Source organism: Perna viridis, chromosome 2 (assembly GCF_037379345.1).
Source record: "Perna viridis isolate PV_CMFRI_1.1 ecotype Kerala chromosome 2, ASM3737934v1, whole genome shotgun sequence".
Classification (NCBI taxonomy): Eukaryota; Metazoa; Mollusca; class Bivalvia; order Mytilida; family Mytilidae; genus Perna; species Perna viridis.
The window spans coordinates 17573396-17588172 of NC_142446.1; the positions used below are offsets into that span (position 1 = coordinate 17573396).

Below are 14777 nucleotides of genomic sequence, written 5' to 3' on the forward strand. Positions count from 1 at the left end.
ATGCATTAATGTATATTTTCATACTGATTTTGAAGGAAAGTTACCAGACAAAAACTAAGTACCCTCCATAGATCCCATACTTATTGTAATACAAGAATTTTTCAATTTTAAATGTCTGCACATTTTTATAAAACCAAAAAAAATTGTTAAAATTATAATCAGTGTTAAATATGAGATTCCTTGTTAAATTATGTGTTAATATCAATTAAATATAAGTAATTAACATGACAGCTAAATGTGAAAAATTGAAATTAAAAGTAAAAGAAACACATTAATACTAAATTAAGGCCACTTCAAAACAGCTGATGTGTTCATGGATTAGTGAATCAGAGACCATGATACAGTGTTGAATCTGTGTGTTTGTGTTTCTATTCAACAAGTCAACAATGTGAAGAAAAGCAATAGAATATTAATCTTGCTTTAATTACTTAATAACATCGTTATTTACATGCAATATTCCTTGATTTAGGTTTTCGCTAAAACAATGATAAAGTGACAATTAAAACATACAATGACAACACCATCCCCACAGGTGAATTGCTGCCCTTTGCTGCAGAATTTATAAATGATAAAGGGAGATTACTGGGAAGGGGGAGAAACTGAGTAGAACCATGCATTGAAAAAAAAACATGCACATCACAAATGAAAATATATAGAGAAAGGCAGTTATAATACACAGCAGGTCAAAAGTTAAGGAGTTAATATATGTGATTATATATAAAGAAATGATACAATTGTAGTAGAACATATTCTCTCTCTCATACATGTACATATATAAATTCACAGATAATCGTTTATAATACTGATTATTAACTGGACAATATATTTGTTTTGTAAAAAGTAACAACTTAAAATAAGATGTGATCAAATGTAAAATGTAAGTAAAAAGACAATTTTCTGCAAGCACCAAATAACTAACACGGATGGAATGAATTATCACAGAGAATAACATTAAATAACACTTACAAAATAAATAATAGAAGTAATAATAAAGTAAAATGCTAGCAAATTCATTGTTCACACTACAAATCTAACACTAGCAACATAAATGGCACAGATTTAATAGAAGAAGTGACTGTCTATATAAACTGGCAAGGAAAATGGTCCACTCTCAGTCTTCTCATAGTTCTTTGCACTAGAGTTGTTTAATCTGCTTATATAGGTCGTGTGATCCTAGGGCCTAATACCAATATAGGTCAATGTGATCAAGAACGACCTGAAGAAAGACGAAAAGTCCAAATTTCACACAAAATTCCACCACAAACATAAAACTTAAATCATTTAATCCAAATTGTGTTAATAAATATTAAAAATAATAAATCAAATCACAAAAATTTGGTAAAAAAAGAAATTCAGGAAAATAGATACTTCCAACACCAGAAAACTAACAAGTTATCTGTGCAATTCCAAAAACACACCAGTGAAGACTGCAGAAATATTGATATACACATTCAAAAGAATATAATCTATGGACAACCCAAGTTTTTCCCCTATTATTTCTTATTTTTTTTTATATTACTATTAGAAGGAAGCTCACAAAGGATGGTCAAAAATTAAGTTTTAGGTCATTTATATGGGTAAGAGTTAGAACATGAAATGATAGCCAACCAAAATCAAATGTTTTTGTTATTCAAGTATTTGGTTAGAGGCAAACATCAAAAACCTGTCAATTATTTTTACATCACATTTGGTATTACAAAAGACATATTAAGTGGTGTTGTGAGACTGCAAAGCTGTATAGAACATTTTTTCTGCACTTATTCATTTGCCTGAAAATCTTATAGTTCAATCTTCAACTAACAGTACAGAAAGAAACAGCAGAAAAGAAGTAACAATGAATACTATCACAAAAGAAATCCAAACTCTACTTGAACTTTGAACATTAAAAAAATCTTTACAATAGGAGACCTCTCTTTGCAAGTATCTGGCAAAAAATATCTTATTTCTTCCACTCCCAAATATAAAACTTGGTTTTCATACATTGTTTTAATATAATTAATTGGATGGTTTAGAGAGATTTGTGTTTGTAAGAAATGTTTGACAAAAAGAGACAAACAGACACAGAATGATTTCTATATTGTTGGGAGGGCGGGTAAAAATGAAATGAAGGAAGGAAACAACATAAACAGATAAAATAAACTGATAAAGTTACGTCATTTTCATCAGAATAATATTTAGAGTTAAAAAGATATATACAAAATTTCCAGAAATTAACAAGGAATAAAACTTTACATGTACACGTATGAAAAAATGAATGTAATGAAGCCATCACCAATTTGACATGAAAAAAGAACAATAAACATTACACAATAAAAAGATAGAAAGATAGAATAAGGTTAGACAGAGGATGTTGAAAAATGACATGATATGAGTGGTAGATGAAATGAAAATACCAGCAGTACATGTACATTGATTGGTTTTCAAAATATTAAATGTCACAGTACAATATTTAGAAGATACAATATCACTCACATACATATATAAAGAGGAAAACACACCAAAACACACACATACACACACATGCTCTCCAGCAGTCATTCATGCAATTATAAAGTAGAGCAAGTAGAAAGAGTTAAGATTTAACTAGTGAATTTTTGACCATCCTTGCATGTCCTTCTAATAATTGTTAGTACTACCAAAGTCTAAGGAAGTCAAAGCAGCATTGGGCTTAATTCACCTGTAGGTCTAAACTGTGTATGGTCCCACCACGTGTTAGGCTAAACATTTAGACTAATGCTAAATTAGTAAAATTTTAGTTCTATACTAATTTAATAAAAAATATCATTGAAACTTATACACTTTAAAATTCATGTGTCATTCAAAAAATTAATTTTTCTATTGCATTTCCTTATTTTAAGGAACTAAATATAAAGTGATTATAGGATTATAGAATGAAAACGTTCCTACCTTGATTTGTTCTGCTGTTGATTGCAAATTGAGGTAACTTTCCTCCAAGTTCCGTAATTGTGATTGAATTTGTTGTGCCATCTTAGGAACTCTGCAGTTATCCTCAGCTAAGTGTCGACCTTTCTTATTCACCATATCTAATGTTATTCTGTAATCCTCTATATCTCGTATTAAGGCCTATAATTCAAGAACAATGTTTTAAGACTGATTTTGTAAGGTTTTATATATTTTATATTGCACAAATGAATGTCAACAATCAATCATAGAAATTCAAATTAAATATTAGTAAAACCACCAATTATCAACACAAAAAAAAAATCTATAATAAAAAATTACTATATATAGAAGTAATGTTATCATAACTTACCAGGTGTTTATCTAACTGTCTTTGAGTAATTTCCATAGAACTGACATTGAGGGAATTATGGGACATGAGTTTGAAAGACATCTGTAACAACCATTTCTCACTATCTTGTTGGGCTTCATGGAAGTCTAGATGGTCATGGTAAGCTCTGTCTAGCTTGGCTACAATCTCCTGTAATACAAAATTAATTGTCTCTATATTTAAATGTTCAAGTAAAATATTAAAAAATGGAAATAGTCTCCTTTGCTTTTTTGGACCCATCTAATAATTTTTTATACGCATCAAAATGATTAATAGAGATGAGTTCAGATACTTGGATGATGTCTATTTTTCTCAGAATAAAAATGAGTTGATATATAAGTGGTTATGTAAACCTACCATAAAAATGATTTGACCAGGACTCTGATAAGAGAAGTAAACCTACCCTAGCCCTATTTCTAACTCTGTCATAACGTCTCTGTACATCAGATAGTGAATCAGATACATCAGGATTTTCACTCAGAGCCTCCAAATTAGCAACTCTTTCTGCTAACTCATTCACAAGTCTATGGTGGTTCTCTACATCACTCAGGATTAGCTAGAAAATACAAAGTTAATGAATATAGACAATACTGACAGAGATAATCAATGAATTTTTTTACAAAGATTCTATGTCATTTCAATCCTTAAATGCTGTTAACCGGGAAATTCTTGTGATGTCTTTTTTCACGATTTCTGTGATCAAACTTTCTCACAGTTTTAAACTTGTGATCTTTCCCCAAACTATACCATATCGTTTGTTCTTCGAAAAAAAAAAAAAAATTCATTTCAGTCTAATTTACGTGCTAAAATAGCGAAAATAAAACTTGTTGCAAAAAATTCACAGTTTCCAGTATATCTAAGTACATTTAGTACTCTGGAGTTTTTAGCAGTTTTAGGAAGAGATTATTGCAACTGATAAATATCTAAATAAATTTCTGAATCAATTCTGTAACAAAATCAAAGGCTGACACAGAAAAAAATGTTTTATATTTTTACTTTATATTTATCCAGTTGAGTTTTCTTTTCCACCAGTTGAGCCTTGGGTTCTGGTTCCGTTGAGAGGGTATGTTCTGTATCAGCTAGCCATTTAACCAGACTGCCGTAATATTCTTCATAATCATTCCATCTCTCCTGTACACCCTCCAACATAGTACTACACTCAGAGATGGCTTGGTTCAGTTTCTCCCATTCATTGGTCAGCTCTGTAACTTGTTGCTCTATAATTCTCTTCCCATCAGATGAGGTGTTAGGTAAGATTTTTTCAGCTAAGTCACAGACGAGGTTAACTTTCTGCAGGCCATCATCCATACTGGCAGTAATTTGCTATGGAAAGAAATTTTGAATCATATACAGTTTTGTTTTATTTTGCTTTGCATAACAGCAGATATCAACTTTATTTAAAACACAGATATTCCACCGAATTAATACATGTATCAAATCAACAAAAAGCAGTAATCATGATTAGTGCATTCTAAAATGACATACATTGTATATATACATTTACATGTACATTTATAAATATTTTGGCACTTTCGAGAGGGACACCAAATAAACCAGGTAAAACTATGACAAAATTTCCCAATTTAAAATTCCCTATATTTTACAGTTTGATTAAATATATTGAAGGATACTGCTTCTAGGTTCTCAAATAAGTTATGTACTTAAATAAATCTCTATTCACTTTCTATGGTGGCAATAACATACTTTGATATCGTCCATTCTGTCCTGTATTGTATTCCAGTCACCAGATGTATCATTACAGTCCTGGACTCTCTCATCCATATCAGCCAGCCATTGAGCAGCATCATCAAATGCATCATTGTAAGCTTTGTGGTCTTTAGCATTGTCATTAAGTCTCTGGATCATGCTCTGTTTCATAATAAATCAATAATAAGACTTATTTGACTTCATTTCATATCCAAAATAACCATTTCCATTTCAATTATTAAACTGAAAATATTAAAGTACTTGTTCATATCCACAGTATGAAACCAACATGTGTTTACAAATTATAAATCATCATTTTTCCTATAATACTATATTTGTATTGAAAAGATTGTTAACAACATTGCAAAGTAAACAAACCTAAGAATCATAAAAATGCAAATTTAATCTCATGAATTTGAAAACTGATGACCCTGTTTTGAACTTGCAACATTTTCAAGTGTGTGAAAAGTTATTCATATAGGAGATTTATATTAAATATATGTATCTTTTAACTGATTTAATCCTCATAGAGAATATAGATCTATTGGATTAGTTATGGAAATGAACCATTTAATGGATTACAGGTGAAGAGATTTGTATGGATGAATTACCAGTAAATTTGTAATTACAAGTTGACATTGTAATATAAAATGACTGATAGATGATAGAAATTTAAATATATTTAAGAAAAACAAACTGACTTAAGAAATGATTTGATAATAAAAGTTTTTGAGGATAATGTACTTAAACAATAAGTTCAAGTTAAATATTTACTTATGCAATTCTATCTTAAGTAGCAGTCTTTGTAAGAATCATACAAATTCTGTAACATGTGATACACCCCAAAAAAGATCTAACTGAACTGAAATGAATTTAAAGTCAGATCCAGGTAGTTCTCTCTGTGGCCACAAGATCACACAGACGAACAGAATACATTAAATTGTATTATAATGTAGGGCAGAGTTCTACCTAGCGAGCTATTTAAATAGCTCAGTAGCCTACCTAAATTTGTATTGAAAATGATATCAGTTCAATCCGAACTGCCACATATATCTTTCTGTCCCTTAACTATAATACCCCTAATTAACAAATCTTAAGTTTTCAAAAACAAACTGAAATGATTGTAATGTTAACAAAAGGAATACTTGCAGAAAGGATTACCATTAAAATGTCAAAGTGGCAATTTTTTCTGCAGAAGTAGCTCACAAATCATAACTTTTGATCATATTTCTGGGCAACAGACTTGTCAATTCCAATTTTTTATCTTAATTTACAATATGTAGATGTATTACCTTGGCTGCTGACATAAGTCCTTGGTATTTTGTTGTCAGCATCATCATATTGTTGGAGACTCTTGGATCAATACTCCTCTGAGACACAGCATCTCCTCTCTCCTTTACATGCTCTAATGACAACTTTTTCTTCAAGATTTCTTCAAATATGTCCTGTAATAAATTATACAACTTTTTGTTCATATGACAGTGAAAAATCTAATTTATAAAATGCCATTTTAGTAATTACTTCTGACTTTATAATTTTAAAACAAACCTTTAAATTCTACATAGTTTTTAGTAGTTAATTTTAAAATAGGCACCATAATTGATCTTGACTTTTAAACATATTTATGACTCTATTGAGAAAATTACTTATAATTCTGTACATTGTAAACCTGCCAAAACTTAAGGAACTATACTGAAGTTAGGTTTTTGTGCTTGTTTTTTACTGTTTCTTTTTCTGTTGTAAAACAAATCACACTATAACACAATTCAATTAACAATAGCAATTCTCTGTAATCATCTGATATCAGGGGAACATTTTATCCACATAGGGATGTAAAGCAATGTCCAGTTTTATACTTCATAATGTGCCAAATTATGTTTGAAAAAGAGAGAGAGCTTAAAATAACTGTTCCCAAGAACTCTGCTCAGATTTATCTAAGGCAAAGAAATACAAGTTAAGTTATGCACCCCTACAAAATGATTTTTGTGACATACCTCTCCTTGCATGAGTTGTTTCTGTTTCTGTTGTAGGTCAGGCTTGTTTTCATGTAGATCTTTGACACATGTTTCCATGGTACCCATCCATTGGATGAACCTATCATACTCATCATCCATCTCCATCCAATTACCAATACACCTCTCCAGATTACCCTCCATTTCATTCACAGAAGATGCAAAAGTATTCCAGTCATCTTTGAGGTTCTGAATCTCTTTGTGGATAGCTTCCTGACCTCTGGGAGCTGTGGACATACAAACCCTCTCACCAAGTTGTGTAGCATTGTTTACCATGTCCGCACCCTGCTTCATCTCACCTTTAAAGTCCTATGAAGATAAAATAAGATTAAAAGATAGAATCAAAATGCACATTTCATAGACAGAAAAAATGTGTTTACTTGCAAGCATTACAAATGCATACAACCATTGGAATATGACAAAAGTTTTTTTTTCTACATTTTTAGAAATGTAATTAATTTTAAATTTGATGGCTTCAGTTCAATTTATACAATTTGGAATTTTTTCTACTACGTGTTAATATGTAAACAAGAGGCTCCCAGAAGCCTGAATCACTCATCTGGTTAAATTTTTGCCTTTTAAGGGCAATAACTCTAACAAGGAGTTGTCAGACAATTTTGACTCCATTTGATTCATTGGGCACATTTGTAAGGCTTATAATAAGGATCATTTCAGCCATTGAAAGCTATTGACTAAACCTAACAGATTTGGAGATGTATGCAAAAATCTGCTGTCTGACCCCATTGTTCTATCTTTAAAAAACGACAGCCATGTTTTTCCAGCAATCAAAAATAGGTCATTTTGTTAAGGATATCCTATAAAACAAAAATGCCAATTTTCATTGAATTTTGCAGAATAGTTTCTGAGGAGCAGATTTTTTTAAAGTAATAACATCAAAAATAGCAAAAAAACATCCAAAAAGGGCAAGAACTCCAACATGGGTCAACAAATTTACCAAAATTTGACCACAGATAGATCTCTTCATGAGGAATAATTTTATCCCAAGTCAGATTTTGGTTAAACCTAACTGTTTTGGAGATGTATACAAAAATCTGCTATCTGACCCCTATGTTCTATTTTTAGTAACAGAGGCCATGCGTTATAAACAGATAAAAAATCCAAACTGTCATTTTGTTAAGGATACTCTTGAAAACAAAAATACCAACTTTAATTAAATTCTGTAAAGCAGTTTCTGAGGAGATTTTTTAAAATAATAACATTAGAAACAGCAAAAAACGTCCAAGAAGGCCAATAACTCCAACACGAATGAACAGATTTTCACCAGATTTAGACCACAGATAGATTTCATCATGCCGAACAATTTTCACCCCACGTCAGAATTTGGCTAAACCTAACAGTTTAGGAGATATATGCAAAAAACTACTGTCTGACCCCTATGTTCTATTTTTAGTAATGGTGGCCATGTTTTTCGAAGGATCAAAAATCCCCACATCAATTCAATGCATGATACTCCAAGAAACATTCATACCAAGTTTAGTTCCAATTGGTCAACTGGTGTCAGAGGAGAAGATTTTTGAAAGAAATAACATTAAAAATAGCAAAAAAAAAGTAAAAAAAGGGCAATAACTCCAACATGGCTTAACATATCAAAATGAAAATTTGTCCACATATAGATCTCATCATGCTGAACACTTTCACCCCATATCAGAATTGGCTTAACCCAATGGTTTAGGAGATATATGCAAAAAACTACTGTCTGACCCCTATGTTCAATTTTTAGTAATTTCGGCCACGTTTTACGACGGATCAAAAATCCCCACATCAGTTCTATGCAGGATACCCCAAGAAACATTCAAAGTAAGTTTGGTTACAATTGGCCAAGTAGTGTCAGAGGAGAAGAGTTTTGAAAGAAATAACATATAAAATAGCAAACAACGTTGAAAAGGGCAATAACTCCAACATGGCTTCATAGATTAAAATGAAAATTTGACCACAGATAGATCACATCATGCTGAAAACTTTTACCCCATCAGAATTTGACTAAACGATTTTGGAGACATATGTGAAAAACTACTGTCTGACCCCTATGTTCTATTTTTGGTAATGGCGGCCATGTTTTTCGATGGATCAAAAATCCCCACACCAGTTCTATGCAGGATATACCAAGCAACAGTAGTTTCAGAGGAGAAGAGTTTTGAAAAATTGTTAATGACGATGACGGATGCCAATTGATGGCAATAGCTCACATGGCCTTCGGCCAGGTGAGCTAAAAAAGGAAGTAAGGCTCCGAAATGATGCTATAGTAATTGTCAAACTCAACCTTGACCTTCAATACTATGACCAGAAAAAAAGCCTTAGTCATGGTCTATCTAAAGCAGTTCCAGAGCAAAATAAAATAACAGTTTGATTGACACACACAACACTACAACAATGGTGATACATATGATAAATAAACCAACCTTGAGTTGTTGAAGTCTTTCCTGTAAGGCTAGTTTGTCACCAGTGTAGTCACTCAATCTCTGAAGTTTGTGTCTGTTGTTAGCCAACCAATCTAGACAACCAATATAGGCCTTCCTATACTCTTCATGACCTCTCACAATATCATCCAGTCTAACAGTCATATCCTACAAAATTAAATATAAGTTAATCCTTAGACTAAATCTTAACACAGTTTTACTTCATAATAGGTGGAGAAACTGTTAACTTTATTTCTGATAGGCTTCAATACTAATTCCACAGTTTTTAACTGTATTCCTAGAATACATTTTAACCTTAACCTAAAGAAGACAATACATCAGCATAATTTTACAGATGTCAGCTCATATTCCACAAACCAAGATTTGGGATGAGCAGACCTATAGTGCATCACTAGTCACTGGAAAGGAAGGATCTAAATAGCACAGGAAATCCTCTTAAATTATGGGTTATATTAAAAAGTCATCACAGGATGGTAATATTTAATAGTAAAAAAAAAATATTCTAAATTCTAAAGTTTTTGTAATTACATCTGAGTTTTTTTTTCAGAAAGCAAGGATGAAGAGGTTGTAACTACATGAAGCTGTAGAAAGCATGAAACAATGGCATAGTGAACCTACCTTGGCAGAATTATGTAGCTGTTTGAAAGTGTAAGACAATGACTTAGTGAACCTACCTCGGCAGAATCATGCAGCTGTTGAAAGCATAAGTTATGACATAGTGAACCTACCTTGGCAGAATCATGCAGCTGCTGATATCTACTATTGAGTTCTTTGACTAGAGCTATAGGTCTACTATCCTTTAGATGGGAAGCTTTATCTTCTAGTTTGTTCAGAGCATCTCTGTGGGCAAGAATATCTGCCTGGATTGCCTATTAAAATTAAATACAATTATATTTAATGGAATGTATATATTGCAAGTTCTAATTTGTGTTAGGCATTTTTTTCATAGCATATGAATTGTCAGAGTTCTTACATATCAAATCTGTTTGAGCACAAATATTAAAGTGGAGGACACACAGCATAAACAAGAAATCTACGAGCAATGGCTCACTTGTCATACCCCATTTCAATCACCATATAAGGAAAATATACAGAGTCTTTGGAAATTGTTGTCTAACTTTTCTGAGAATGGATCCCACATTTAAAGCTGCTGTGATGAGTAGTGACAGAGAAAATTTCATCAGAAACAATTTCATCAGAAACACAGAAATGCAGAAACATGGATAAGGGTAAAACAGTATACCCCCTTTTCTTCAGAGCAGGGGTATAATTATCAAGGACTACAGCAGGTTAATATTGTTGTATATTAAATGACGTCTAGCAAATAGTTAGCTTTAACACAAGTTAATCCTTTTCAGAAAACTTACCTTAAATTTCTCAAGACTTGATCTTTTCTCAGGCAGATCTACTCTGGCTTCAGGATCTGACTTCAGTTTGGTCTCTAGATCCATGATCCAGCCAAGAAGCTGGTCATATGACCTATCAAAATCTCCCCATTGTGATAGAGCAGACTCTAGACCACGCTTAGCCTGGGATACATCAGTCAGTAGGTTCTCATACTGAGTTTTTGCCCTCTCTGTTTCTTGTTTAATGATCTGACATCCTCTAGGACTAGTGTTTGGTAATGTTCTCTCTGAACATTCCAATAAAGTTCTAAGTAGATTGTGTCCTTGATCCATTGCAGCTTGAAGTTCCTAAAGATCAAAACAAATATATTATAATCCACTTTACTGACAAATATGTAAGAAATCAGAATTTCTGTTCTCATACACTAAACAGAAAATTTGGTATAAGAAACAATTTCAAGACAAGAAATGAATACAAAGTAAGTAAAACAAATAAGAACCTACCATAATTTGATTAAGCTTGCTGCCAACATCGTCTTTAGTACCAGAAGAATCATGGACACTACCAAGTTTCTGTTTAGTAGTAACTAACCATTCATCAAAGTCTGTGTAAGCTTGTTTATATGCTGCATGATTATCACAATGCAATTCCAGGTTCTTCACTATATCCTACAATAACATCAAACTTTATCTATCTACACACATATTACTTCCACATCAGATTCCATTTTTTTTTTATCATTTTAAAAACTCAAAAAGAGGCTACTAAAATTCACACACATTAAAAGTTTCAATGGTATTATGTAAGTTCCTATATAATACAAGTTTCTATTAACAGAAGATGCTTGTGGAATACAATACCTTTGCCATAGTAACTACTCCTTGGTATCGAGTGGTAAGTTGCGTAATGGCATGTGAAGTCTTTGCATCAGCATTAGTGGCCAAAAGAGCTTGGGCTTTCTCATTGACTCTATCAAGAGTACCTTGATGTGACAGCACTTCATCCAGGTAGTTCTATAAAAACAATGTTACACTGTATACTAGAGTGTGAAAAATAATAGGATATTATGAAAAAAATATATTGAAGTTTATTATTGCAAAAAACCATCATGTTTTAAACTTGTGCAATTATTGTCTACACATAACGTCAAGGAACTTAATAATTTAGGAAAATATTTATATCTTGCTGATAAAAATCGTAATTCTTAGAATATTATCATTCTCCACGTATTATTATGTAATATATTTAATAATGGGTTAGGCTAAAGGCATTTGATCTCTGGTATATAAGAATGATCAAGGGAACCAAGGTTATAGCGGTAATCAAAAGAATGTAATCCAGGGACAAAGACCAAACATGGAAAACAGACATACACAACAAAGAGCATAAAGTAACTAAAATCATACATACAAAGTAACAAAAGCATGAATGAGCAACTCAAGACTCCACTAAAAACTGGGAGCATGGACCAGGTGCACCGGTAGGGTAAGTCAAGTCTGGGGTAGACAAAAGAAGAAGGGAAAACTATGACACATTGAACAAATAAGTTTTCATGGTGCAGATGGATACACCGTAATGATCCATGAGATCATGATGACACCATAAAACTTCTGTAGTGATGACTTAACCAACATAATCCTGTTCTAGAAGCCTATTTGTTAGAATTCAATATATTCAACATAATGATCAATGTTATATGACAACCTCATTCGCATAATATTTTTCACCTTTCTGTCAAGCAAACAGGGTTAACTAGTTAAAAGTCGATTCTGGACTGGGTATGAAAATTCGCAGATTTTACTGTATTAAAAATCTCAGATGTGGTAGGGTTTTTAGGGATGTGGCGGTGCCTGAGAACCTAGCATATTTTTTTTTTAGCCTAAGCTATATTGCTTTTTGAATAAAGATATTATTATAAAATTAGAGTTCAGGATTCAAATGTTTATAAGTAATAACAAGTTTTGAGTGTGAAATAACAAAAAAGTGAAAAAGTCCTTATAACTTTCCTTTGAGAGAATTATTAAACTTCAATCAATCCTCAAAATTAAAAAAAGCATATTTGATGACTCCATGACAATGAAAAACAAACCTGGAAGTGGTCCCATTGTTTTTTCTTGTCTTCTAGGGTGTTTTTAGGATCCAAATCAGCTCTGAGGAATCCTTCAGCTTCCTTTAACCAAGCATTAAATTGGTTATAGCTCTCTTCAAATTCATTCCATCTTGTCAGACTAGTATCTTGGTCATCTATAGCTTCATTTAACATTGTTCTATATTCCTCAAAATCTCTTTTCATTGCCTGAAGTTCCTGGCGTATTTTAGTTTGTCCGGATGGAGAAGTTGTATGAAGAGTGAGTTCCCCTGATTTAGTAGCCTCGCCCAGCCTATGTCCTCCCTCACCAATATCAGTTTGTAATGCCTACAATATTGATATCCAGATGAAAGTCATTGAATGGCAGCTGAAGTAAAACCTCTGAAATATCCTAATCTTCTATCAAAAAAATGTAATAATAACAACTCTGAAATTGTGTGTTTTACTTTAAAAGGTATTCCACTGTGTCATTTAGAATTAGGTTGTACACAGATATGACTATATACCAAAGATACTACTTTATCCAAGTATACACTATAAATCAATATAGTATACCTTTAGTCTGTCTATTTTACTGACAACAGCAGTCTTTTCACCAAAAGTATCTTGACAGGTAGCAAGTTTTTCCCTAGCAGCCCTGAGCCAGGAGATAAATCCATTACAAGAATCATGGTAACCCTGATGGGAGGCTACACATTGTTCAGCTTTAGCAAGCATGTCCTACAATGTCAATATAAATATTTGCATTAAAAATCAGAAGAACTTTGGCACAAATAATCAACTGTTAACTAAAGGAAAAAATTGACAAAATTAAAACTTAATGTAACTTAAAAATGAAGATGCTAGTTAACAAAACAATTTAACAATATTCTAAATTATTTTTAATCTAATGTCAAATTCAATTCATGCTGTTGTGAATGTACAGTTAAAAACACTCAGTGTCTTTTTAAGACAGATAACATTATATACCTTGGCTTGGTTCTTGAGTGTGTGGTATTTACTGACAATCTGTGAGGTATCAGTGGAGGCTTTACTATGAGGAGACTTGGAAGATAATTCCTGAGCCTTGTTATCAATGGATTCAATCATCTGTTCATAGGATATCACATCCTGGTACACACCCTTTAATCTCTGTAGTTCAGCCTTCTTCTCACTTAAATCACCTTTAGATTCTGTCTCACGGAGTCGTTTCTCCATGTCTCGTAACCATTTCTGTATTTTGTCGTAGCTGTGATTATAATCTGCCCATTGTAACAAACATGATTCTAACATGACTTTAGTGTCAGTAATTTCACTAATAAGACTCTCCCATTCCTGTTGTAGTTGCTGTAGTTCTTTGCGGATCATTTCTCTACCTTCCATAGAAGTATTTGTCATAGCTTTCTCACCCCAAGTATTTGCTGAATGTATCATCAGTTGACCTTCTTCCTTAGCTATGACAAACTCCTGTAATTTCTCGAGTTGTGACTGGATAGTGTATTTATCACCAGAAGTGTCAGAACACACAGATAGTTTGTCTCTAGTATTCTGTAGCCAGGTGGCAGCTTCTGTGAAAGACTCAGCATACTGCTCATGGTCTAAGACATGTTGTTCATATCTTTTCAGTAGGTCCTGAAAAGAAAATTATTTTTTACATATATTACGAGCAGATGACAGCAACTAATACTAATTAATCAGTTGTTCTTTTCAGATCAAATCTTTTATATCATAAATATATGTAAAAAAATATATATAAGCTTCCTTTGAAAGGTAAAAACTATGAATTATCCTTTACCAAGTAACAATGACAACAGGGCCTAATCTAGAGGGTGAGAAATGGGCAAAAACTTCTCCTTATTTGTACTTACTGCTCCCATTTATCTTTGACTTTGAAGCTTTTGTAATATATTACA

At 32.3% G+C, this 14777-nt stretch overlaps 1 protein-coding gene across 23 annotated transcripts in view; it reads right to left on the bottom strand.

Moving 5' to 3' along the window:
* Window positions 1-14777, bottom strand: part of LOC148623874 (muscle-specific protein 300 kDa-like) — a 183505-nt gene that overhangs the window by 88693 nt on the left and 80035 nt on the right. For all 23 annotated transcript variants that reach the window (XM_088566150.1, XM_088566144.1, XM_088566155.1 and 20 more), the window contains 15 exons: window positions 13855-14496; window positions 13441-13605; window positions 12886-13212; window positions 11657-11809; window positions 11300-11464; window positions 10817-11143; window positions 10178-10318; window positions 9432-9596; window positions 6994-7320; window positions 6292-6444; window positions 4997-5161; window positions 4289-4615; window positions 3696-3848; window positions 3275-3442; window positions 2908-3084 (listed from right to left, as the gene is read on the bottom strand). In XM_088566150.1, the coding sequence (XP_088422276.1) occupies window positions 2908-3084; window positions 3275-3442; window positions 3696-3848; window positions 4289-4615; window positions 4997-5161; window positions 6292-6444; window positions 6994-7320; window positions 9432-9596; window positions 10178-10318; window positions 10817-11143; window positions 11300-11464; window positions 11657-11809; window positions 12886-13212; window positions 13441-13605; window positions 13855-14496 (3555 nt within the window). The remainder of the gene's footprint in view (window positions 1-2907; window positions 3085-3274; window positions 3443-3695; window positions 3849-4288; window positions 4616-4996; window positions 5162-6291; window positions 6445-6993; window positions 7321-9431; window positions 9597-10177; window positions 10319-10816; window positions 11144-11299; window positions 11465-11656; window positions 11810-12885; window positions 13213-13440; window positions 13606-13854; window positions 14497-14777) is intronic.